General features: G+C 35.8%; 1 protein-coding gene across 3 annotated transcripts in view; it reads right to left on the bottom strand.

The window, feature by feature from the left end:
* Window positions 1-7742: 7742 nt before the first annotated feature.
* Window positions 7743-26730, bottom strand: part of LOC145680513 (uncharacterized) — a 55051-nt gene continuing 36063 nt past the window's right edge. For all 3 annotated transcript variants that reach the window (XM_081751112.1, XM_081751111.1, XM_081751115.1), the window contains one exon: window positions 7743-12464. In XM_081751112.1, the coding sequence (XP_081607238.1) occupies window positions 11368-12464 (1097 nt within the window). In that variant the 3' untranslated portion in view covers window positions 7743-11367. The remainder of the gene's footprint in view (window positions 12465-26730) is intronic.

Below are 26730 nucleotides of genomic sequence, written 5' to 3'. Positions count from 1 at the left end.
TTTTTTTTTTTTTTTTTTTTTTCAATTTTCACGGTCCATAATTTTTAAATTTCACGGCGGGATGAGGGGTACCCCAAGCCCAGGCGCGGAGAAATGGTCGATACTATGCAATATAATAATTGTCAATTTCATATACAAACAAATAGTTCTTTTTTATCATAAGTACTAACTTACTATATCCTGTCCTGTAAGATATCTAATTAGAAACACATTAAGAATGCAATTTCAGATTATTATTACAGCATATACTTAATTTATAAAAAATATGTAAAAGAAATACTTAAACTTCTTGAACTGAGTGCCTTTTCTTGAACTTGTAAAACCTTTTTAATGTAGTTCAATATAATCTTCGATGGGTTGTGTGTAACTAAAGTTCTCTATCTTTGTAGGATAATAAAAGTACACCTTATACTACTAAACATCCATAATCTATTTGCTTTCATTTCTTTCGTACTCTTGGTATTATACTGTTCCAAAACATGTTTACTCGAGAAAAGTTTGAGGCACTGCTGTTTTACAAAATCTGCCTTTATGTCTGTAATCCATTTCTTAGCAACCAGTTCTTCTAAGCATTTTGTAAAATGATTTTCATATGCGTTATTTTTAATGACATACGGCCTTATGCAGAGTCGTTCTGACGCGTGATTATTGCCATATTAAAGAGTTCGCGTAACATGTTTCCTGCAGTAATCAGACTTTTAGTACGACGCTAATCATACGTCAAAACGATTCTGCATAAGGCGGTTAGCGTCTAAGCATGTGATGGATTTAGACAGTGGATACTTGGTGATTTTCTGATAATTTTTTGGGTCATGGTAAGGACTACATCTCTTGTATCTCTCTTCAAGATACATTTCTCTAAGTTCGAAGTTGCTGTTCTAAGAGCACCTTTGGTAGCAAACCCCAAATCGAAGTTTTTGATCGGAATAATATTGCTGGATGATAAATCTACATTGTCAATTCGATTCTTTACACTCCATCGATGGTCCTTTATTACCACTTTCTCGACAAGAGTCAAGAATAATGAATTAATCTTAGTATAAAGGAAAGGAGCCATTTCGTTCTGAAATTCTCTCAGAAATGGTTCGAAACTTTTTTTAATGCAGCTTATAAAATACAATCAAAAATATATAAATTGTTTTCACGATTTTGTAATGGTTTAGGAGCTTGAGCGCAAAATCCTATAGAATGCCTTTCTGAAATGCTAAAATTAACAACTTTGATCACGAATAACCGTTTTGGGTATGATTTTATTTAAGTGCCTAATATATCAAATTAAAGTACAGTTCCTACATAGTAAAATGGCGCCTTCTAAATTGAAATATCCATTGGTTTCCTAAATACAGACTGAAGTAGAAAACCAAGCGCGCATGGAATGTCGGCCATTTTAAACCACTATTTGAAGATACATGTGATATTTTGAAACTTTTTAAGTTTCATTGTATTTGACACAAAGAGCAAATCCTGGAAAATTCACTTAATTTTTTTTTCAGCTCGTCGAACTATTTTTACTGGGCTATGGGAAATACTTACAATACGAAACAAAAACTATTATTTTTTTTATAAAGACTATCAGGTCTTTATCGTTCTTGGCTCAAAAGATATATGCAATCAAAGTTTGGGTTGCGGAAGTTTACGGACACATTGTATCTATCTATCTATCTAAGATAGTATGTGATGTGGACAAAGCAGGACATTTATTGCAGTCGAAGAAACATTCTTGAAACGACACGGAAAAAATCGAAGTAGTAAAATAATCAGGAATACACTTAACCAAAACAGTTCTGGGAAAGAAATCCAGGCTATACACAGATATGTCTGAACCACAGAACATAACATAACCTTCAAAAAAATGAAACTAAGTTGGAACGAGAAAGACCAAGAAACAAATGGCAAGATAAACTGTAGAAGGTTATGGCAAGAAGAAAAAATACAGGAAGATCTAATATAAGAATGAAGATGTCAAGAAAATCGTTCGAGAGATCCAGTTACATTCAAACAAGAAAGATGTTTGAAGCAAGATTCATTATCTTGATAATAATAATGATGCATCTCCCGTGGGTTGAAAAGGATGTAACGTTGAACTTTGGCTGCGATACCACTGGTTAGCAAGTAGCTCTGGCTGCCGATCATAAAGATCAAGAATCGGAACATTATTTTAAACAAATGGAAAAGATTACATTTTGTTCTTGTGTGTTTGAACTTAGAAAATTTTGTTTCATTTCAGAGGACATTTTTTCAGAATAACTCTTGGCAATATATATATTAGGGTGGTCCTTAATTTTTTATTTCTGAATTTCTTTGGACGAACCCCCTAAAGTGGTTCCATATGGGACCAAATTAGGCCAGGAAAAAATTAGCTCTATTGAATAATATTAAATGGTGCCTCAAGAGACCTAAAGTTTTGAAGCCGATTACAATACATAGCAAATGGAAAAAATCTGGAATAAACTCTTGTAATTTAGAAACGGTTTAAGATAATGCGACGATATCCTGGATAATGGAACTAGAGGAAGAAACACACCTAATGTTGTATAGTATTATCATAGCAGCCATCTTGAAGACCGCCATCTTGGATTCAGATCAAAATTTTCAAATGGGAATTTGGTCGTGTGACATATCGTTTTGAGGTAGCGTTCCACCAGAAGCATAAATCTGGCACTATTTTAAAAATAGCTTTAGTCGTGTAAGAATTATTACCTGTGAAAAGATTTCTCTTTTTTACAGGTAATAATTCTTACACGACTAAAAGTAAAGACATGAGTTTGGCGCGAAAAGAACTAAAGGGATATGCACGGTTTCAAAAGAAAGGAAAATGCATTTCTGAAAATAATTTGTTAGAATTTTATACACCTAAAGACATGGAGGTAAGCATTTCAAGAAATGAGGATAACCCAGCTGAGTATGTTAGAGAAAATGTAAATATGTGCGTGCGTCCGGATCCTGCAAGAGGGGGGGGGGGAAACTAATTTTATTATGCCTACTCCAAGACAGGTTACTGCTCTTGATCTATACAAAGTCACTAATAGAGCAACAATACATATTCTGACAGCGACGGCAGAAGCATTTGGCCATAATGTAGAGGCACTAGTAATAAATAAGTCCTCCATTCACCGATGCTGAGAGAAAATCGTAGCGGAGTTGCACAGAACCACAAAAACAATTTCGGAGTGCATCAAATGTGTTAGTTGTGCAATGGGACGGAAACCTAATGCCGAATTTGACTGGTAGAAAGACTCAACAGGTTATCAATAATTATTACAGGAGATGGTCATGAGAGGCTAATTGGTGTTCTCAGTTTGTCATTGTCAGGAGAAGAACATATTGCTTCTAGTACAGTTCATTAGCTTGAAGAATGGAATTTGGTCAAGTTCGTGCAGGCAGTTTGTTGTAACACTACTTCCTGCAATATGTGTCATGTCAACGATGCCTGCATTGTGCTAGAGCAGAAGCTCCAAAACAATCTCCTATACCTTCCTTGAAGACACTACATTTATGAATTGGTTTTAAACTGTGTATTTGACAAGTGTTGTGTGTCGTTTGCATCTGGACTGGATGTTCCGCTATTTAAGCGTTTTCAGAACGAGTGGTCTACAATAGATTGTACCAACTTTATTCCAGGAAATTATGATACTGTAAGGAACAATATTTCTAATGTAAGAAATGAAGTGTTAAATTTTGCTATCAAACTTGTAGAAGCAGGACACTGCATAGAAGATTACAGGGAATTTTTAGAACTGACCATCATATTCTTGGGTGGCATACCTTCTCGAGGCGTTTTCTTTCGTTTACCTGGAGCAATTCACCACGCAAGGTGGATGGGAAAGGCTACTATTTAAAAATACTTCTCTTTCTCCAACAATTTCATTTAACGAAGCAGATAGAAACGAGTCTTCGGAGAGTATGCATTTTTCGGATACGACTGTATGTGTAAATGTGATCAAGCAACCCATTCACCATTACAAGACCTGCAATTTTTGAAAGGTTTGTACAGTTATAGACAAGTAGATACTGAATTATCTGAAGTAGTTCTTTCTCAATTTTCTCGGCATCTCTGGTACTTGACTGAGGAATACGTAGCATTGGAATTTTTGATGATGAAGTTAGCACAATGGAAAAACAAAAATTGATTGAAAGAATTAAAAACTGTAAGGGGAAACGGTGAAGCAGCAAAGAGGCTTGACGCAATAGTGATACCATAAAAATTATTGTGAAAAGAGAAATTAGTCATTTCGTTACAACAAACAAATTTTTCTCGAGAGATTCCAAATACTCAAAAGGGTTTCTTGAGTGCGATCCGATTTCATGGTCAAATAACAATGACTATCTTCAAGGAAAGACAATAGTTAAATTCATCCACGTAACAAACGACGCAACACAAAGGCGAGTGAAACTAATAGAAGATTACAACAACGTTCTTACGAAAAAATGAGGAGCATAAACAGTTTCCTTTGCAGATAGTGAAGGCCCATAGACAATCTTTTCCTAGATGTGACAAAAGTGAATTGTGTAGCAAATAAGATTGAACTACTACATAAATAAGGGATATTTCAATTTCTTCCAAGTTTAAATTTTTCTTTTTCCTCATAATGGTCTATGAATCATCTTGATGAGAAACCTTATTTGTAGTTCATGAGGAAACAAAGATTTAACTTTCTCTAGCAGTTTGTTTCCAATTTATGTAAAATACTTCCAAATTCTTACAAATCTGTGGTCCATAATTACAATAAAATAACATTACATGAAAGCATTTCGTTTTCCACATGTAATAACTCTTACATGATTATTGGTAGCGTGAAAAGAATGTCAGATTTGTGCTACTGGGAAAACGCTACCTCAAAACGATGTCACATGACCATCTTCCTATTTGAAAATTTTGACCTGAATTCAAGATGGCGGACCTCAAGACGGCCGCCATAACAATGCTATACAAGATTAGGTTGGTCTTTTCCTCTAGTTCCAGTATGCAGGGTATCTTCCCATTCTCTTAAGCCGTTTCTAAATTACAAGGGTTTATTCCAGATTTTCTCCATATACTATATATTGTAAACGAATTCAAAACTTTAGGTCGCTTGAGGCACCATTTAAAATTATTCAATCTATCTAATTTGGTCTCATATGGAACCATTTTAGGGGGTTCGTCCAAGGAAATTCCTAAATTTATTTTTTTCCCATATAAATAATATATTATATATAAGCAATCAAAAATACAATAAAAGTACTTATAAATTATATTTTATTATCGTACAATAATGTAGATATACTGGTACTTTATAAAAAGTAGTATTCAATATTAGTGATGTTGCGATAGAAAACGATATACAGGAACCCAAAACACGTGGGTTTTGTCTAACGTATTTTTATTATTATTATTATTATTATTATTACTAAAACCAGTAGTTGTGGTAAAAGGCTGTGATATCTTACCATTTTTTCTAGAATAAATGTATGATTGTTTCTCTTGCTTCTTGTACTGGAATGGCAAGTTTAATTGCACGTGCCGTTATTGTCGAATATACAGGGTGGTTGTAAATTCAATAGCTATTTTTAATTTAGATTTTCTAGAAACTAGCATCAGCTCTAGCTGGAGTGTAATACTATTTACTAATATGAGGTTTACCTTATGATTTCAGAAGTTGATCCAGTGAAAACCGCAAAATGGCTGGTGTATACAGTATAGAAGGCAGAGCAAGATTGCCACCAGGTATAAAGTTTGGAGGTCAGTAGTGAAAATGCAGAGATGGTGGAGGCAAGAGCGAGGTTGGAATGCAACGCTTAACATCATCTCTAGGACAATAAGATGTCATAAGAAATTAATGACAACTGGTAGTGTGTTAAATGCAAGTCTATCTGGACGGCCCTTAACATCTAAATCGGAAGACAATGTGCATGTTGTTCAGGATATGTTTGAACGTAGCCCTTCAAAATCCACAAGACAAGCTGCTAGGGAAACGGGATTGTCACGTCACACGGTAATGACCATTTTGAAAATTGAGTTACATTTTCGACATTAGAAGCCACATTAAGTTCTTGAAGTTTCTGATGAGGACTGTGACAGGCAAATGGAATTTTGTAGATTATGCTTCGTTGGGGAGATGATTATTCAGATTTGTACGACAATATCCTCTGGTCTGATGACTCAATGTTTCACGTAGGAGGTTTTGTGAATCGTCACAATTGTCATTGTCACAAGTTAAAACCAAGGGATATTAACAGTCTTGAACAAAGTATCTGTGAAGTGTTTACAAATGTTCCAGTTGAGATGCTAAGACGAACCGTGGATTCTGTTCCTACAAGATTCCAGAAGTGTGTGAAAAATGCGGGTGATACGTTGAAATGTAACTTAATAACGAAATGGTACACCTTAATAATGTATTCAATGGAAATAAAACTGTAATAGGTTATTTACTTTTTAAAATATTCATTGTTACAAATAAGTACTGACTTTACAATTACCCTGTAGATCACTCGAGAGAATATATAATCTAACACTCCTCATCAGAAGGGATGAATCACTGTTGACCAGATAGCATCACTTGTTGTAAAAGAAGAAAAAAGTGACATCTGATTTCCGACAAAATTTCTTCTCTCACTTTTGTTTATTTTTTGGTTCCGTTGTCTTGTATGTTACATGGTCATGCTCAGTGGCGTATTTAAGGGGAGGGCTTCCGGGCTTAAGCCCCACCCGAAATTGTATTTACTATCTTAAAGTAAATGAAATATCTTGCAGAATTTAAACATTTCCAGGAATAAAGTTAGCAAAGCCCCTCCCGAAATAAAATCGTAAATACGCCACTGGTCATGCTTAAAAGAATGCTTTAGCAGAATGAGAAAATAAACAACTTTATGAAATAATTTGGAATTGTTTGAATTTATTTAGAACTTAACATGAACTGACTTTTTGTAGTAGTAGTAGTTGTTTATGGTTACTATATTTATCAGCATGTTTTCTCTGCAGGTTTATGTTTAAGATATTGGTGTTTCTATGATTGTAATATGCTTAATTTAAACGTGTTCTGCTTATTGATACTTTCAAAGTCATATTTACTGATGTTTAAAATCCTTAATTTAGGACTTAGATTTCTGGGCTTTCGGCATCTATGGCCATGTTCGCCCGTCAGGTTCTGAGGAATGACGTCCATCGGCGAGCACAGTATCCGAGGAAAGGGAAGCAAGAAAGGATTGGGGAAGGAAGAAAGCGCCCTGGGACCTATATGCTAGGTACCATTTCGGTATTTGCCTGGTGTGAATGAGGAAAATCCAGGGAAACCTCATTCAGGATGGCTTGCCTGAAAACATTTTTTTTTACACTCTTTTGACCGAGTGCCCCCACCGGGAATCGAACCCGGGACCGCTCGCACCGAAGGTGGGGCCTTCTACGCTACGCCTTCTTCTATGCTACGCGGGGCCACTTAAAATCCTTAATGCAGACCAACGTATTTAATGGGAGTTTTTGCTAAAATAATGACGTGAAAATACAATAAACACAGTCAATTTTGCAATATGAACTATCAATTTTTAATTTACTTTCCAATTTTTCCTGCCATTTTAAATGTTTTATTTTGGCGCTACTAGTAGTGTTTAATTATTACACATTGTGAATAAGTTTACAATTCAAATCTTTAAATATAACCTAATATTTATTATTTTTTATTAATCTAAATTTTTGTTATAAACAAATTCAATTTAAACTCATTGCAAATAAAACCTATAACCAAACGAAACTGTGTTGTGTAAATATATTCCTGTATATAATCAGTTTATTTTGAACTAGATGTTGAAACAAAATATTGGTTCACGTGCAATTAGCTTACAATATACATACACTTAAGAAATAAATAGTATCAAAATAACATATTAGTAATAAATTCATTGTGGACTATTTAAATAAACCACTTTTGAAGCGAAAAAAAACATAAAACAATAAAAAGATACGCAATTTATTTGCTTGTGTTACTTTCTTTTTTTTCTACGATGTGACGGTTCATTTCACAAGAAATGTCAGTACCTGTACTTCTCTATAATGCATATACATAAAGCACTGTAAAATACAAATTATCTGTTTATATATATATTTTTAAAAAAAGCATGCAATATTCCAGAAACATATGATACTGACAAATTGTCTTTCGCACTTAGTTTCCTTGATCGATCACCTTACATATTATAATTATTCCAACTACGAAATAACCAATTTAGATTTTAAATAAATACATACATATATATGCAAATACCTATAAAAGGGCACAAGCATATACCACATTTTTTTCCAAATACACTCTTTTACATAATGACATTTACTTATAAAAATATACATGTCTTTTTAACTATCACTGAAACTTTATTTTGTACTTTGAATAACAGTCACCATTTACAATACAAATAAATGTTAGCAAAATAGTTTGAACCTATCAGTGAGTTTCATTTAAATGTCCCATCTAATAGTCGAAAAGGAATTTTAACATAAAAATATACGTGATCATACGAATTGCTGTGCCTTATGCAGTCACATTTAAGAATCAACTTCCTCAAATATACAGAGTACATTTTCTTTCACCGATAAATTTCGTATGGATGGGATTATTTCAGTAGTATTTTTCTCTTATTTAATATTGGAACTCTCCTTGATGACGTCCAGTGCCAGAACTTTCCTTTTTTACCTAGGAACATTAACCCATTGAAAATCACGAATGACTACTAAACACCAGTCTTAGCTCTACATAACAAAATGCATACATTCCATAACATAGTTAGCACACTCTCTTTGAATACCACTTCTATAGGGAAGTATTGAAAGATAAAAAGATCGAAAACAATACATTTCAAAATTAAGTGACCAAATCCGACTACTACTGACAAATTGTCACTTTGCGGATGCCTTTCACTCACTTAGCATGCAGATACGAAACTTTCAACTAACTACTCTGGCAAAATATTAATTAATTAATTGTACTTAAATAGAAAGTATATGTATGCTATAGTTGAAAATTTAACTTAATAAAGAGCTTCTGTCCAGGAACAACGTAAATTTACATGCAGATAAGATAAAAGAAATCAGTCTTAAAGCAATAATTTACTGAATACTTCAAACTACTCAGCATTAGGATTTAAATATGACTGGTGACACTGGGATAAAACAAAAGATGCCAACTTATTTTTTTACTGATAGACCAACATATATAATCAGTTACATCCAAGCATCAAGTTTCGAATTGAAATTTGTTTGTGTTTACGATTCGTAACAGTTTACTTTACTTATCGTTACCCAATATATTTTTTCCGTGGTCTTTTGTAATTCCTGAAATACTATTATCACACAGTACATTACAAAAACAAACACCGTGCTTTGATTTAATAACGTAGACATCAGAATGCAAAATGGAAGTATTTTCGGAAGGATAGAACTCTTTTTACTATTTAATTTCATTTTCTTACTAGTTTTTAGGAGGCATTTCATTCAGTTTTAACTTGAGTAAAATTATTCTTATATAAATCTTGAATATTGTATGCAAACATTAAGAACTTCCCCAAAAATGTTTTTGAAAGAAAGTAAAAATCGATCAGTATTAACTTCTGTTGACTGCTCTTTTTCTTAATTTGAGAAACTCCTGTTATTTTTTAACGGAATATAATAAGTAATCTTGTATGTATGAGTAATCTTGTACTTTTTGAATTTTCCCCATACTGCACAGATGCTTTATAAATGATCTTATTCGGTTTAAACCCTTTTAAAATTAAATCTATTTATGAACATGTATTGTGACAAAATTATGACTCTAACATACTTACAAATACATTTATGTAAATCAGTAGTGTAACGAAACATAAATTTCCTCTGAAACAGACTTAAAATTGAATTCCAAAGCATTACGATACTATACCTTTTATTCTGGGAAGTGTAAATCTACCAAGTGTACCTAATATTACCACCAATATTCGATGTTTCATTATTCGTAGAAGAATAGGCATTTTACACAGCGCATAGAATTATCAAGTCAGTGAGAAAGCCAAATGTAGAATAAAATGAGAAAAAAAAGGTACATGGAAGTGAGGAGACTGTCTTAATTCAACTACAATATTACACTGGTCATACACTAGTTCTTAATACACCACGATGCAAATAATTTTTAAAGCAGAATTACTACTTGCAGATGTATGTTTCTTCGACAATAAAGGTGTTAATCATGTGAAAGCAGTTTTTCGAAAAGGTAGTACATTTCCGTAGTTTTGTTTTCTTAGATCTGAAGTATCTCAATATTCTGAGTTAAAATTTAAAATATGAGACTTTACCTCATGCTAAGTTTTCCAGCACAATATCTTAGGAGGTCCATGAAATTAATACAAAAGTACAACGAAAAATAAAACATCAACTCCCATGCAGCCTTTTCCCCTATTTATCTGGTATTTGATTTCTATCATTATGATAATACAGTCTGTTGTATGGCGAAAATTCGACATCAAGACATACAGGTTTGTGTCACTATTTTTTTTTTTTTTTTTTTTTTTTTTGTGGCATTTAACAGGCATACCATAAGGAAAGAAAACAGAAACTTTGGCAGAAGCCTTGAAAACCTCAAGGCAACCACCTAACAATTCTGCTATAAAATGTAGTTTACAATAATCAGTAATTCAAAAATGTTGACCACACTTCTATTAGCGATAGCAGAACACATACTCGAAATGAGCACCGTTCCATCTTTCACTTGTACCAACAGTCAGTGAAGCGTTAACAATAGTCTTCCTCGAAACAGTGACAGAGATGGTCCTGATAATTAAGTCAACAATCATAGCCTGTAACACCTCTTTCTCCTTGGGTACTCCCCACCAGAGAAGCAGCCACTTCAATGATTGTGATGGTCAGATAATATCACCATATCTGGAAATAATTGTACTTGCGGAGAATTTACACAGAAATTCTCAACATGTGACAATTACTCCTTCCTCTTACAGCCAAAGACAGGAAAGATCAATTACTTATTGCAGTTCGGGTAGAAAAGTTTTTTCTAACATTTTCATCTATGGTTGCGATATCATAGTCATTATTTCTTAGTCACGATCCTCAGAAACAGCTTTACGCTGCTCTAAATTGTATTTAACCGACATCTTGTATCACTTTCATACATACTATATGATTTTTTTTACTGATTATCATAAACTACTTTTAAAAAAAAAAAAAAGATCAGTGTATGTATATTATTTTAGAAGCTATTAAATCATTTCATGAATTACTATGATGTGTTCCCAGCGTATGTAATGTGTGCAAATAATACCATCGCGAAGACTTGCTCTTTCAATCACACTACAATTAACATATTATTCTGCGTTTTATTTCAAAAAGACGTTTACCAATTGTACCAAAAAATAAAGTTAAGTTGGTTCTACTTTAACTGAATGTTTTAATAGTTTATGCCTCTTTAAACTCTTTTTGGTAGCCAGTTCCTGGTTACAGATATCACATGTAACTTTATGAGCTCCAGTATGAATTCCTTGATGAAATATTAAATCATGCTTCTGAACGAATTTTAGTCCACACATGTTACAACGGAAAGCTCTTTTGTTCAAATGTACTGCATTCACATGATATGTAAGAGAAGGTTTCCGTAGGAATCCTCTGCCACATACGTTGCACTTATAGCTCTCCAATGACAAGTGAGTTTTAATATGTAACTCCAAATTAATCTTTCGTGTGAACTTTCTCGCACACATACCACACTGATATAGTTCTACACTCAATTCCGTGTGTGTCCTAATATGATTTTCTAAATGAGGTAAGCGGAAAAAACCCTTATTGCAAACATCACAGTAATATCGTCTATCATTTAAATGGACTTCCAAATGGCGTTTGTAGTCGTGGTTTCTTTTGATCTTTGCCTCTTTGCAAATTCGACATTTAATAAACCCATTTACACGTTCTGCTATACCTAAATCTGTCATTATTTCAGTAATATCATCGTTTGTGTAGCAATCAACACAGGAAATACATTCATACTGCTTTCGTGCCCTCAATCTGTTGTTCTTATCAACGTACATTAAACGATTTTCAGTTAGGTAAGCAGGAAGTATATCGGTATATCCACAAACACAGCACTCAAATTTCGTGCCACTAGCCCGATGAGATTTACTACCATTTTCTTTCAATGCTCGTAATGTTTTCGCATAATGTGAAGCAATATGATTCAGATAATATTCCTCCATTATGTAATACCGATCACAAAATTTACATGCGTATATTTCATCCGATATGTGAAATATGATATCCCGTTTTAATTCGCGTTTAGTATTGAATGACTGGCCGCACACGTAGCATCGATAAAGTTTCGGTGGCATAATATCCGGACAGTCTACTTCACAGTTCCAATGTGGACCAACGTGTCTCAGACCGTCGTGAAGCAAGAGATGTCTTCGGAATTGCTCTTCTGTGGGAGATCCATAATCACAAATTCGACACGAGTAGATCTGGCACTCTGAAATTAAAAATAAATAAATAAATAAAAATAAAACAGCTTAATAATATAACTGAGTATTATTACTTATTGTTGTTTCATGGTTGTCTGGAAACTTTCATTAAAATTGTCTGTTTCATTTTTTTCTAAAAGTTGTAAACAAAACTCTGTAGTTATTTTTCAAAATAATGAGCAAAGAACATGTTGTCAAAGCTATTTGTGTTCCAAATTTTAAATTTTACCCTCTCGACAATTCCGACTACTTACACTGTAGTCCTTCTCCCGAGATAAGTCAAGATTGTAATTTAAGTAAAATTATTCTAACATTTACTGACAGACGCTATAGCTAGAGGAATATTCAACAAACGGAACACAGTCTGTGAACCGAATACAGAAGCTCGCGGTGTTTAAAGCTGTAAAACTCAGCTTCTATTGCCAAGCCGAGCCTACGCAGGCCGAGCTCGGCCATCAAATACAGCGATCTTTATTTCTTAGACGGTGAGTTATTTGCCAACCAAATACAGGGATCTTTATTCCTTAGACGGTGAGTTACTTGCCCACCAAATACAGCAATTTTTATTCCTTAGACAGTGAGTTACTTGTCCACGAAATTCTGGTTAAATTCGGTCAGTAGTTACCCAGAAATAAAGTACTACATATAAATCATGCCTGTCCCTGACTGAGCTCGCTACGATGAGTTACTTGCCCACCAAGTTTGGTTTAGATTCGACCAGTAGTTACCGAAAATAAAGTACCACATACAAGCCGAGTCGAGCTAAGCTTGTTCCTGGCTGGGCTCGGCCACCAAATATAGCGATCTTTATTCCGTAGAGACGAGCTACTTGAACACCAAATTTGGTTCAGAACCGACCTAGTTATCGAGGAATAAAGTACCACATACAAGCAAGGCCGAGCCGAGCCTGTCCCAGGCCAAGCTCGGCTAAAGGACTTTATTCCTTAGACGATGGGCTACTTGCTTACCAAATTTGATTTATATGCGGCAGTAGTAACCGAGAAATAAAGCTCGCTACACACGCACACCTAAAGTGAAACTATAATATCCCGTATGCTTACGCCGGGAACTTAAAGGACAACGATATCCTATCAAACATATGTATGACTCTGTGGAAAAGACTACAGAAGCCTTGAAACCATATGTATTAACATGAACACGGGGATGTTAAAGAAGATGTCTCTAACCTTATAAAAGTTATTCTACTTACTTTTAATGTAACATTAACGAGGATACGCTTTAATGTAGACTATATGTAATTTAATTTCATAATTCGACAACAAAAACATTTATTTATACAATACGAGGGGATATCGGAAAATTTTAATTATTCTTTACAAGTTTTTGAGTGGTTTTGATGTAACTTGGCTTATGTGAACACTAGACCCTATACATTATTTAGTAAAAATTATTCATCTTGGTTATTTACTTTCTTTACAAATAGTGCTAGTTATCAGCAAGATGAAGAAGACAAAAGATGCTCGTAGCATGATGACGTTTATACAAATATAGATTGTTTTCAATTATTTTTACTTGTCATCCTCTACATACATATACATAAACATTAGTGGGTCGAAAAAAGCGAATTTTCGAATATCGAATTCTAATTGTGTGGAAACGTTGCGTATTCGCATCCTAATAAACAGAAAAATAATGAAAAAATTATACTTAATATTCAGTTTACACAAAGTTCAAAAGGTGCTTTAACACTCAAATTTTAAAGATTAAATTTTTCGACTTTAATGGTATGAAATAATTTTAGCTGCTTGATAATGGTAAAAATATTTTTAAAATTACGACGGTATTACAAACAAACGAAATATATATACACTAGCATTGATCATCCGCTCGACTGGGTTGAAACAAATTGCGGGACTGAATTTGGATTTAAACGGCGTCGGAAGTGTCACTGTTCACTTCAGCGACTCCGAAAACTATCGATTCGACACTAATACCGGTCATTTTCGATCATGTTTAAATATCACCTCCCCTAAGTTGCAGCGTCAAGGTGAAATGATAAAAAAAAACATCGCAGGCCCGAACCTCATCTATGTTGAAAATTTGATCGAGATCGGTCGGGTGGTTCAAGAAGTACGAAGTCACAAACATAGTGTGGCAATTTGAAATCAGGACTGTTTTTTCTCAACATGTGGCGCACCTGTGCAAGTGAGCTGTGGTACAAACGAAAGAAGAATGTTTCATGAGTAACTGATACCAAATGCATTGATCTTAACTAACAGTTCTGTGTGAGGGCGTGGTGAGTGTTACAAAGCTGTATCGTGAGTTCAACGTGGAACAAAGAGCAAACATCAAGATTTATGTCTGATGGGTAGCGTCTGGGTAAGACAGCTACAGAAACTTATTAAATTTTCCAAGTGTAAGGGGCCACTTGTTTATCCCGTGCACGTATATTTGCATAGCACAGGAGTTTCAAGGAGGGATGGGAGTCAATTGAAAATGACGAAGATCTGGGTGCACGAGGACAGTGAGAACACAGGAATTGGTGGAGAAAGTGAGAACACTGATTACGGAAGACCGAAATGCGACACTGTGAACCTTTGCTGAGGAGTTGTACGTGAATAAAGAAACTGTTTGAGAAATAATAACCTACGATCTCAACAAGTGCCCGTTTTGTGCCTCGCTCGTTAACAAATGACAACAAAGGTACCCTAACTTCCTCCTGAGTTTCATTTCTAGGGATGGGACATGGGTTTTTCAATATTACCTGTCGACAAAACGTCAGAGTACAGAGTGAAAGTCTCCTAACCCTCCATAAGCCAAAAAACTGCGCTAGTCAGAAACCAAAATAAAAATTTGGCTCATTGTTTTTTACGATAGTAAGGGTATTGTCCATAAGGTATTTGTATCTGCAAGACAGACAGTTAATGTCTCATTTTACCTTAAGGTATTGAAGGGGTTACTGCACCGTAATCATACGTGTGAGATCCAAATATCGGAGTGATAATCAGTGGTGTCTGCTCCATGACAATGCCTCAAGTCACAAGGAAATGATTGTGCAAAAAGGAATCTGTGGGTAGTCTCATCCTACCTATTCACCAGATCTGACCCCTTGCGATTATTTTCCATTTCCTAAACTCGAGTCTGCACACAAAGGTTTGTACTTTGATGACATAACGGCTATCAAGAAGCTACAACAAGAGGTTTCAACAGCATTCCACAAAAGGACTTTCAGTAATCCTTTTATGCACTGACGGGTAGGGCTCAACGATGTATGAATGTAGGAGGGTCGTACTTTGAATGTTTCAAGATAAGAAACTTTCTATGTTCAATTTTTTTTCAGCTCGTCTCGATTTCAAATTGCCGCACTATATACATAAGGTATTTGTTTTATTCATTTGACCTATTCAAATTTGAGATGAAAACATTAGGATGCAGGTCTGAAAATTTGGTTTGCTATATGAACCAGATTTTACCACGTGGAGATCGCTGCAATTTGATCTTTCCTTACGTCCTGCCCAACCATTCAAAGCATGTTAAATTCAGAGTATTATCAATCAAAGGCGTTATCTTGAAATCGGATTTCCGGTCTAATTTAGGTATCAAAGATTGCAATGTTACTTTAGTATAGTGATTTTTGTTATCTTGCCCGCACCATTTTTCGGCGGATTCTGTCACAAGTTTAACACATCTTTGCAGTGTTTGATGGTAGTGGTGGATTGGGGTTTAGCATCCTTTTCAGCAGAGAGGCAATATCAGATATGAACCTACAGCTTAACGTGGGATTCGAATCATATGAGCTCCCGTCTCGGATCGAACCTGCAATCCAGTTCTCCCGCACAGATGTTTGGAATGTTCGCGTGTGACAGGGGGAGTTTATACATTCAAACACGAGCAATTCTATTTTGCATAAATGATAAAATACAGGTTTCTTACAAAATTATTTTTATCATTTTCCCTGATTTCCAGGTGCAAGATCAGCCATTTTCCCTAACCCACAATATTTAATAAGATAACGGTGTACTGATGATGAATGCCTGTAAGAGCAAAATAAAGGTTTAGGCCAGTGGTTCTCAACCTGTGTGCTGCGAAAGATCAGCTACTTTCCGTCTGCAACACTATACAATAGACAAAGACCCATACTAAAGGCTAATAAAAATAGACAAGCAAAGCAGCATCAACTAATCAAATGATTGCTACTTGAGCTAGTGAAGAAATTTATACGACATCTTCAAACAAAATTACACATTAACGTTAAACTTCTTATAAATAAAAAAAAAAGCAAAAAGAGAGAGAGAAAACGAAGAAATTGGCCACCCTTCTTACCAGTGAGCAGCTGTAACTTACGAATTCTTAAAGAAATACTAACAAATTGCTTCTGTTAATTTCGAAGAAAATAAGTACGTGGACAAACTGTATACCGTCTGAAAGCCTGTTTCAGTAGCTTCAAAAAACGAGGTATAATACTTAAAGTAAAACCAACCACAGGGTGTTCTATAAGCTTTCACACGGAACTTGAGAAGTGCAAGCGGCAAAAACTTACTTTCATCCCTATCTCCGGAACGAAGGGGATTAGACCCTATGTTCATATAGGCATTTTGGCTTAGAATGACTTCCCAAAATCTTTGCATTCCCTCACCGGACACCCTATATATATATATATATATATATATATATATATATATATAAATAAGAGGTCAAGTACTTTGTTGTAACACTATATTCAATTTGATCCCAAAATCGCACATGCAGGTCATTTGACCTTTCCCAGCAATTTTGTTAAACGACTCGTCAAACGCAACAACAAAATATTCACATTTTTCCAAGCTTTTTTTTTTTTTTTTCATAAATGGGGCAATACCATTACATATAGTGTAGCTACATTTAACAGGTTCCATGTGAAAATTGTTACTGTCTGGAAACAGTCTGTAAACGAAAGCCATAGTTTTTATACGAATTTTAACTATCTTTGAAGTTGAAAAACAAACAAAAAATCATATGTTACTTAAAACTATTACAAATCACCACCTCAATTGCACGATATAATATATTAAATCTTCGATCGAAGTTCCAAGTTATGTACAAAAAAAAAGTTCCCAAAATGCTTCCTGAAAGAAAATGTTAACAACGGTGGACACGGCACACTGGAGCATGTTTTGTCCTGTTTTCTTCATTGGGCATCGGCATTTAAATTTTATCACATATTCTAAAAAAATGTTTACAGTCTATTATGATGTGAAAAAGCATACAGTAGTAGCAAATTACCCTAATTTACTTAACAATACTTCTACACTATTGTGTTCCCAACATAAACAAATGCCACCATTTATAACGTGAAGTGTAACAAATCAAAATATCTTCATAAATTACATTCTTAATATTAGAAATAATGTTGTGCACAACGATACATGAAGTAGTAACTACTTTACTTAACAAGTTTACATACTATAACTCTTGAAACTCAACGAAAATAATTTATTTGTAGTGCCTCTTTCAACAAATAATGACTGAATTATTGGCTTAACAAATAGGTAAGACGGACAATAGTTTTATTTCCTGAGAAAAATCACCAATTTTCCTTGATTTCCAGGTTAAGCACCATTTTCCCTGACATTTGCCCTTCGTTTCATTTTCCCTAACTTTTCCCTGCTTTCCAGATTTGTAAGAACCCAGAAAATATTTGCTGTTGTCAACCTTTCCACCATTAGAGGAAATGATAGCTTGCATTTCGTTCAATCAACAAACCAATGTAGTCCTTGGCATCAAAATGTATTAAGGAAAGCATACCGCGTATGAAAGTCATATTTTCTCTTCATCTGTTTACTCTTAGCTTTCAATATTCTCCAGTAACGTAACTTTTGTATGTGTTGCTTCTCAGCCATTATCATCACCAACAACATGTTCTCAAGATGACAGAAAAACGTGTTTCTCTTACTGGAGTGATGGGTCTAGTCATTCTCAATGGTTCACACATGCACCGAGACTTACGACTGTTTATTTCTCAAATAAGCCCTATGACTGAGTTTACAACGATAATGTATATTTTGTATGTACTTCTAAGTATTGTTTCTATTTACGGGCAAAAATGCTATTTAAAACAGCACAAGCGGTTAAGAAGAAGAAAATATATAAAGAATTAATTTAAAATATTTTGTATTATATCGATATATATATTTCGTTGCTATGACAACTTGTTTATCTTGTTAAGGTAACTAGAAAAAGATAGAACGAAGAACCAGATTGTTAGAATTGAATGTATATTATTTTAATGTGACAAATACGGTATATGTTGAAATATATATATATATATATATATACATACACACCCAAAGTGCATTAACTGTGTTGTGTGATTTATTGTAATCTCGTGTGCTTTATAAATATTCAATATATTTGGAACCAGGAAATGTAACGGAAGAATTAACGTTACAAATTGAAGATACTAGCCACTTACATTGTGAAAACGTACGCTGCTGTCTGGTTTGATATTAACCCTGCAGCCAAAGCCTGACTACACGCTCGCCATTTAACCCTTTCATGGGCAAGCATTGATAGCATTACCATTAAAATATTTAGTTTGCTTTTATAATTGAACCATGACTTCCTGATCATAATTTCATAATTTTTAAAGTATTTTTGTACTTTGGTTACAAAATACAGGGTGTTTATTTCAAAGCAACATTGCCATAAAATAGGTCTTATGTATAGCTACTGAGCAGCATTGCACTATTATGGTAAAATACAGGGTGTCCAATATACAATACAACCCGGAGTTTGGGATAGTAGAACTTTTGAACCTGAAGTGATACACAAATAATGGTTATACCAAAATGAAGCCTTGTTCATGCATATATTTTTAAACTAGGAAGCAACGATTGAAGTGCACTAGGAACCACAATGTTGCTAGATGTAACCGAAGGTGTAAATCTTTTTTTTTTTTTTTTTTTTTGTAAAACATGTAAATTGACTCATAACTCATACGTATGGATATTCTGTCGTTAATTTTCAGTTTATTTAGTTGGAGTAGTTTGGAAACTATGGAGAAAAAAAATCCACCGATAACTAATCGGATGAGGCCTCTGTAAGGGGGAACTAAGGAAATCGTAGTTTCCATAAATTAACACTCTGAATTGGCAACCCTGCTGATGTTTCAGTGCATCAAAAGGTGTGTTAAGGATCTGTCTACATTATCCAATTCCTAAAAACAATGAAAAACACTTTGAAATTATCATGATAAAATTTTTACTTACATGCACCCGGCAATACTGCTATTCATTTCTATGGGGCTATTTAAAGCAAGAGGTATACAAGAACAATTCTCGAACTATTCAAGACCTGGAAACGAACATTCGCAGCGTCACTGAGAACATTAACACTTCTAATCTTCGTAAAGTTGCTGCCAACCTGATGAAACGTGTGAACCAGTGTTTGAATCAAAACAGGGAACACTCCCACCATCCGCTGTAGAGCTGGTAACTTATTTCTGATAGTAGCACTGTTGCCGGATGCATGTAAGTAAAAGTTTCATCATAATAATTTCAAAGTTTGTTTTCGATTGCTTTCAGGAATTGCATAATGTAGACAGATCCTTAACACACCTTTTGATGCACTGAAACATCAGCAGGGTTGCCAATTCAAAATGTTAATTTATGGAAACTACGATTTCCCTAGTTCCCCCTTACAGAGGCCTCATCCGATTAGTTATCGGTGGAAATGAAAAATTCTTTTTTCTGCTCCATAGTTTCCACGCCACTCCAACTAAACAAACTGAAAATTAACGACAGAACATCCATACGTATGAGTTATGAGTCAATTTACATGTTTTGCAAAAAAGTTGATTTACACTTTCGGTTACATCTGGCAACGCTGTGTGGTTCCTAGTGTACTTCAATCGTTGCTTCCTAATTTAAAAATATATGCATGAACAAGGCTTCATTTTTGTATAATCATTATTTGTGTATCACTTCAGGTTCAAAAGTTCTACTATCCCAAACTCCGAGTTGCATTGTATATTGGACACCCTGTATCATGAGGATACTCTCAGTAATTAACAACAGTTTCGTTGAAATATTTTCCTACAGAGCAAGAAACCAAAAATAAAAAAAAAAATAAAAAAAGAACTATCGCGGAATGTAGGAGACGAAGCTTCTACAATACAAAATTTGACTGTCCGCTGTTGACGAAAATTAGAAGTATCTAAAGAAGCGACCCGCAAATCATGTATATGAATATTGTATGAAAGCAATAACACCAATTAAAAGATCACTGAAGTTATAATTCGTGCGGATAACGCAAAAGAATGCGATGTTGCTTGAAAGCAACACTGCCCAATAAAGGGTTAAATGCCTACTCTATGGGTGGGATCCCAAGCACATACTTGCTAAGTGCAGAGTATTAAATAATTTGGCATTGCTCTGCAATCTATGGAGTTTACGATATACTTTATATAGAAACTTTAAAGTCTTACTAGCAGAACTTTACGGTAGTAAGACCTCTACGGCAGGTCGTGAATGGTAGCAAGTGGAATTTTACACCATTCTTCGTGCAGGGCATCGGCCAGTTCTGTGAGAGAGGATGGAGGTGGAAATCGTCGCCGGAGTCGTGTTTCCAAGACGGACCACAGATGTTCAATTATGTTGAGATCTGGGGATTGGGCGGGCCAGGGGAGGTGTTGAACTTCATCCCGATGCTCCTCAAACCACGCTGCAACAACGCCAGCTGTGTGAATGGGTGCATTATCATCCTGGAAGATGGCGTCATTGTTCGGGAACAACATCCGGACCATAGGATGCAAGTGGTCTCCTAAAATTGCGACAGAATCGTTGGCAGTGATTCGTCCGCTAAGTGTCACGACAGGACCCAATGAAAACCATGATATGGCGGCTCACAGCATCACCGAGCCGCCGCCATGTTTCACAGTTGGGCGGAGACACTGCAGATCATAAGCTTCTTTGGGCGTTCTCCACACATAAACACGGCCCATGGTTAGGAATAGGGTGAAGGATGACTCATCCGACCATATCACACGTTTCCAGTCCTCAACGGTCACGTTGCATGGTCGCGGTACCATTTGCGGCGTGCGAAAGCGTTATGGTCCCTGATGAGCGGTTTGGCCCGTGCAACACGACCCCGTAAGTTCATGTCATGTAATTCGCGGCGGACTGTGATTGTCGAAACAGGGTGGGGGAGGTACTGATTGAGTTCCTCCGTCACTTGCTCCGCAGTGACACGACGGTTCTGCGTGACAATGCGCTTTAATACCCGGCGTGACCTGTCACTCATGATTTTCTTCCGCCCACTGTTCCGCTTCCCCTATGTGGTTTTCCCGTGTGCTGTGTAGGCCGTCATCACCTTCGACACTGTCCCACGCGACACACCTAACACAGTAGCCACTGCCGTCACACTCACTCCACATAACCGCGCACTTACAATTTGCCCTCTTTGAAACTCTGAGAGGTCTCCCATTTTACACTACCTCCGTCTGCTGCAGCCACTGGACACTGCTGTTCCACTGCGCCTGACGTAGTATGGAGACCGACCTAACACACCACCACCAGCGGTCCGGCGCTGCGGGTGCTACGACACCACTGCCAACCCATACATCTGACGTGTTGCCAACTACAGGTGTTTCCATTTTTCTGATCACCATCTGTATATATGTGGCTTGCTGTTATTTGCGTGTTATATATAGATGTATAAAAGTAGTTCTGAATAACTGACTGACTGGTTGGTTGATTAATGCCCAGGCCAAACAGCTTAAGATAGAAACTTAATATTTGGTCAGGGCATAGGATTTGTGATGTAAGGCCCCACTAAGGAAAGATTTTTGGAAATTCGACGCGGAAGGGGAAGACGAAAGAGGGGTGGCAATTATTATCTTAATATGGCTATATATCGGAATCTCTGAACGTCAGAGACATAAAATTTAGTATATGAACTTCTCAATTAAAATAATTACACACGTGTTCCAGTGTGTTTTGATATTTGACCTAGAAAGGAAGAAAAGAAGTTAGAGGGAAAAAGAGATGCGAATTACAAGATTCTTATAATGGTGCCTCCATTTTGTTGAAAGATGAAACCTAGGATGTCCTGCTGCAGCTGCTGTGGAGACCATGTCTCTAACACACCCAAATCAATAGTTTCCCTACTGAGAAAAATAAAAAAGCAGTACACTTTCTCATGGCCATAAAACATGTTCAATCTTGGGGAAAGTCATTACATGCCTCTCGTACGCATGATGACATTTTGTTTGTCAGGTTATAAAATTACGTCTCTTTACACAACTTAAAATTAGCTTCATCACTAAACACTAACAATCTCATGGAACCATGGCTTCCATTAGAATTTACAGAAAGGAAGAAAGTAGCTTCTATTTATTGACCTGTTTCAGGACCTGCAGTAATTGCAATAAGAAGTATAAAAATCCCAAGCGTTTGTGCAGAATCTTCCACGCAGTAACATATTTTGTAATAAACTATTCTTTGGATATAATTGTAATCTCCTTTAAATTCGGACAAAGGGCCTGTGATACATCCATAAGGTGTCTGGGCCACAACAACCGATTTTGATCAACTTGATAGACTAATAGGACACCTTGCAAACCTAATGTAATTAGCAGGAATTTGTCGAAAAAGCTGTAGTTTCTGAGATACAGTCGATTCATTAAAGATGACATTTGTCGTGATATCTCGAGAACGGATCCACTAAGATCAAGCAAACTTTGTAAGCCATAGTAGATACATGATAGCTTTAAAACGAAATTAAAACGAGTTGTCTGCACCTGCGTAGAATGCGCAAATAATTGTGCGCATGCGCATATCTCGAAAACGTGAAGACTGCGATATATTTTTCTCTTGGTTAGTTTGAACTACATGACGAGTATAATGTCACGGACGCTCATCGATATCATCGTTAAACTTTGTCCGTGATTGTACTTTTAGTTCAATATTCTTCAAAAGACATTCAACGAACAGCGAAAGGAAATGATTGATATTTCAAAATCAAATTGTGATTAATTAATGAATTTTTTATCTGTAAAACTGCTATGTAATTCCGTCTTTGAAATCGTTGCCAAGCACTGAAGTCAGCTAGCTTTCACAATTCAACATGTAAGATCCATGCATTGACAAATATGATGACAGAAGTGAATTTCAGAGGTTCACGTCTTTACGTATTCCACCACGAGTACAGGAAGTTCCATAACTTCGTCTCGAGTCGAGTAACAACACTACTGGGCTTTCCAAAGTCAGGGGTAGTAGCTTCGAAGACTTATCAGGAGGAACACCTAGTTACTAGTGTGGATCATACTGTTTATCTAGACTACATCAATAAGAAAAGGTATGTACCTGTTTCATATTTCTCAATGCCTAGTCATGAGTCAGTGCTTGGGAAGTTTCAAGTAGACGCTACTCATCAAAACTACACACATTAAAAACATTCCCCACAGATTCTATTCTTTTATTTCAACCGAAATGATTAATGACGAATTTATTGGTGTACAAACTTATCGATATCTAGATTATTAAGAAAGTTTTGGTTATTGCTATGACAACTCTTGCTTACGTCCCGTTCTATGTAGATCATAGATAACTCATAGTATAACCGCAATAACATAATGCAAGAAGAAAAAAACTAGACTCAAAGGTGAGCGTTTTCAAGCAATTGAACTGAGATGTTGGGGTGGTCCGCCCCCGGACACCCGCCTCTAGTTACGCACTCTGTCTGGCTTCTCAGTCATGCATTACCATTACATCTGTGTAGAAGTCATATAGTTAACGTTAATAGTCGCCATATTCGGGTCGTAGTGATATCAAGTACTGTAAGTCATCAATATTGCACAACAGTAACAGTATTAAGAGAGCTTAAGGATAAACTACGAGGCCTATAGTCGCGATCTACTGAAACTAGTGGTAGGCACAAAAACAGGTTTTCCGGTTTTCGGTTTTTTGAAACTTTTTAAAACCCGGTTTCGGTTTTCCTAAAAACCGAAAAACCTGTTTTTGTGCCTACCACTAGTTTCAATAGATCGCGACTATAGGCCTCATAGTTTCTCGTTTTCTACAAAACAGGTTCGGTTTTTCAACGGATCCGGTTTCGGTTTTCTTCAAACCCGGTCCTTTTTTTTTTTTTTTTTTTAAATTGGTTCTATTTCTGATCAGAATACAATCCGTTGTTCTCCGGAAATCGATTCCGTTTCCACAGTTTTCCAAAAGTTTTTACAGAAATCAGTTTTGGTGAGAATCCGAACCGGTTTTTGGAGAAAACCGAAACTGTTTTGGTGAAAACCGGACCGGTTTTTGGAGAAAACCGAAATGTCGGTTTTTCGGATTTCGGTTTTCTAGAAACAGTTTTTTTTTTTTAATTAAAACCGGTCTTGCCCATTCCTAATTGGAACCAGGTTATACTTTTTGTGACCAGGCTGTTTCACGCGACGAGATGAGACAACTCCAAAGGTTTCGTCTCATGGTCACACTAACTATATATAGGTAACCCTAAGGTCTATGATTTTGCAAGTTTCTTTGAAGCATAGATGCCTGCATCACACTGACGTGTTCCCATAGACCGCGACAATAGGCCTGATAGTTTATCCTTACGCTCTCTTAATACTGTGTTACTGTTGTGCAACATTGATGACTTACAGTACTTGATATAACTACGATCCGAATATGGCGACTATTAACGTTAACTATATGACTTCTGCACAGGTGTAATGGAAATGTATTACTGAGAAGCCAGACAGAGTGCGTAACTAGAGGTGGGTATCCGGGGGCAGACCACCCTAACATCTTCTCACCTCAATTGCTTGAAAACGCTCACCTTTGAGTCTAGTTTTTTTTCTTGCATTATGTTATACTCGTCATGTAGTTCAAACTAAGCAAGAGAAAAATATATCGCAGTCTTCACGTTTTCGAGATATGCGCATGCGCACAATTATTTGCGCATTCTGCGCAGGTGCAGACAATTCGTTTTAAAGCTATCATGTATCTACTATGGCTTACAAAGTTTGCTTGATCTCGGTGGATCCGTTCTCGAGATATCACGACAAATGTCATCTTTAATGAATCGACTATATCTCAGAAACTACAGCTTTTTCGACAAATTCCTGCTAGTTAGATTAGTTTTGCAAGGTGTCCTATTAGTCTACCAAGTTTAATCAAAATCGGTTGTTGTGGCTCAGACACCTTATGGATGTGTCACAGCCCTTTCATATGATCTACAACATACATTATGATCAGATTTGTGTTTCGCTTTTCTTCTGTTATTACGAGTGACTAAAACATGTTCTTAATGAGACAAAAAAATCTTATCATCATTTCGCAACGAACACCCGCCAAAGCCTGTTTCTCACTGGATGTCTGCCAATAGCGTATTACGCGCTCATTGATTCACAATAAACGTCAATTCGATTCCAGTAGTAAACCAATTTATATTTGCTATAAAGCATTTCAAAATTTACTGTAAAATGAAGAATAATTTTACATTTCTCTGCAAAACATATATGTAAGTTTCTGACACCATTAAAAACTGGGAACATGTGGGTGAAACTGAGGAGTAAACAAGTACCGTCCTCTTTACCAATACCCGATGATTACATCGATTCCACAATAAAAAGTGTTATTTACAAACTCAAACTTCAACAATTCGGAAATATTCGCTTTGCTCTTAGATTGCAAACAGTACACACGAGAAGCCACTAATGTTATTTACTATTAACGGTTGGTTCATTACTTAATTTGCTTCATTTGTCATGTTCATAAAATCCCTTTCCACCAAACTGAAGGATATGTTCTTATTTTTGACCGCATATTTTTTATACATTTACCACATTGTTTTCGGGTTTTAGCACTGGTAACTTCCCAAATACAGAAACTTACATTAACACGAAACATTATCATGCCAGAATTATATTGTTCACATGTTATCCTTTCCTCCTTTCTCCTAATAACGAAACGTATACCTTAAAAAACAGGATGATTTATCCCACACAACTAAAAGCCCATCAGTGGGTTGTATCCTGTACCAAATCAATACCTTAGAATTGTCGGTTTGGGGTTGCAGTCCTTTTCGGCATTAAGGCTATATGAGATGTAGATCTACATCTTAACATAGGTTCAGAACTACATGAGCCGCCAGCAATCGAACCTAGATCTAAGGCGCCGAAAACACGTACAGTAACCATATCACAAAGAGTAAGCTCGTGTTAGAATTAGTGTTACCCACCTCTGAACGATGCAATTCTATATTATTCTATCACATTCTCTATCTACCCTAAGGTCTCTTTCACACGTTTCTCGACTTCTTGTTATTTTAGAATCG

The sequence above is a fragment of the Thermobia domestica genome, chromosome 3 (genome assembly GCF_964235325.1).
Source record: "Thermobia domestica chromosome 3, izTheDome1.hap1.1, whole genome shotgun sequence".
Taxonomy (NCBI): Eukaryota; Metazoa; Arthropoda; class Insecta; order Zygentoma; family Lepismatidae; genus Thermobia; species Thermobia domestica.
Note: the sequence above shows the minus strand (reverse complement) of the source record. Positions and strands in the feature narration are given on the sequence as shown.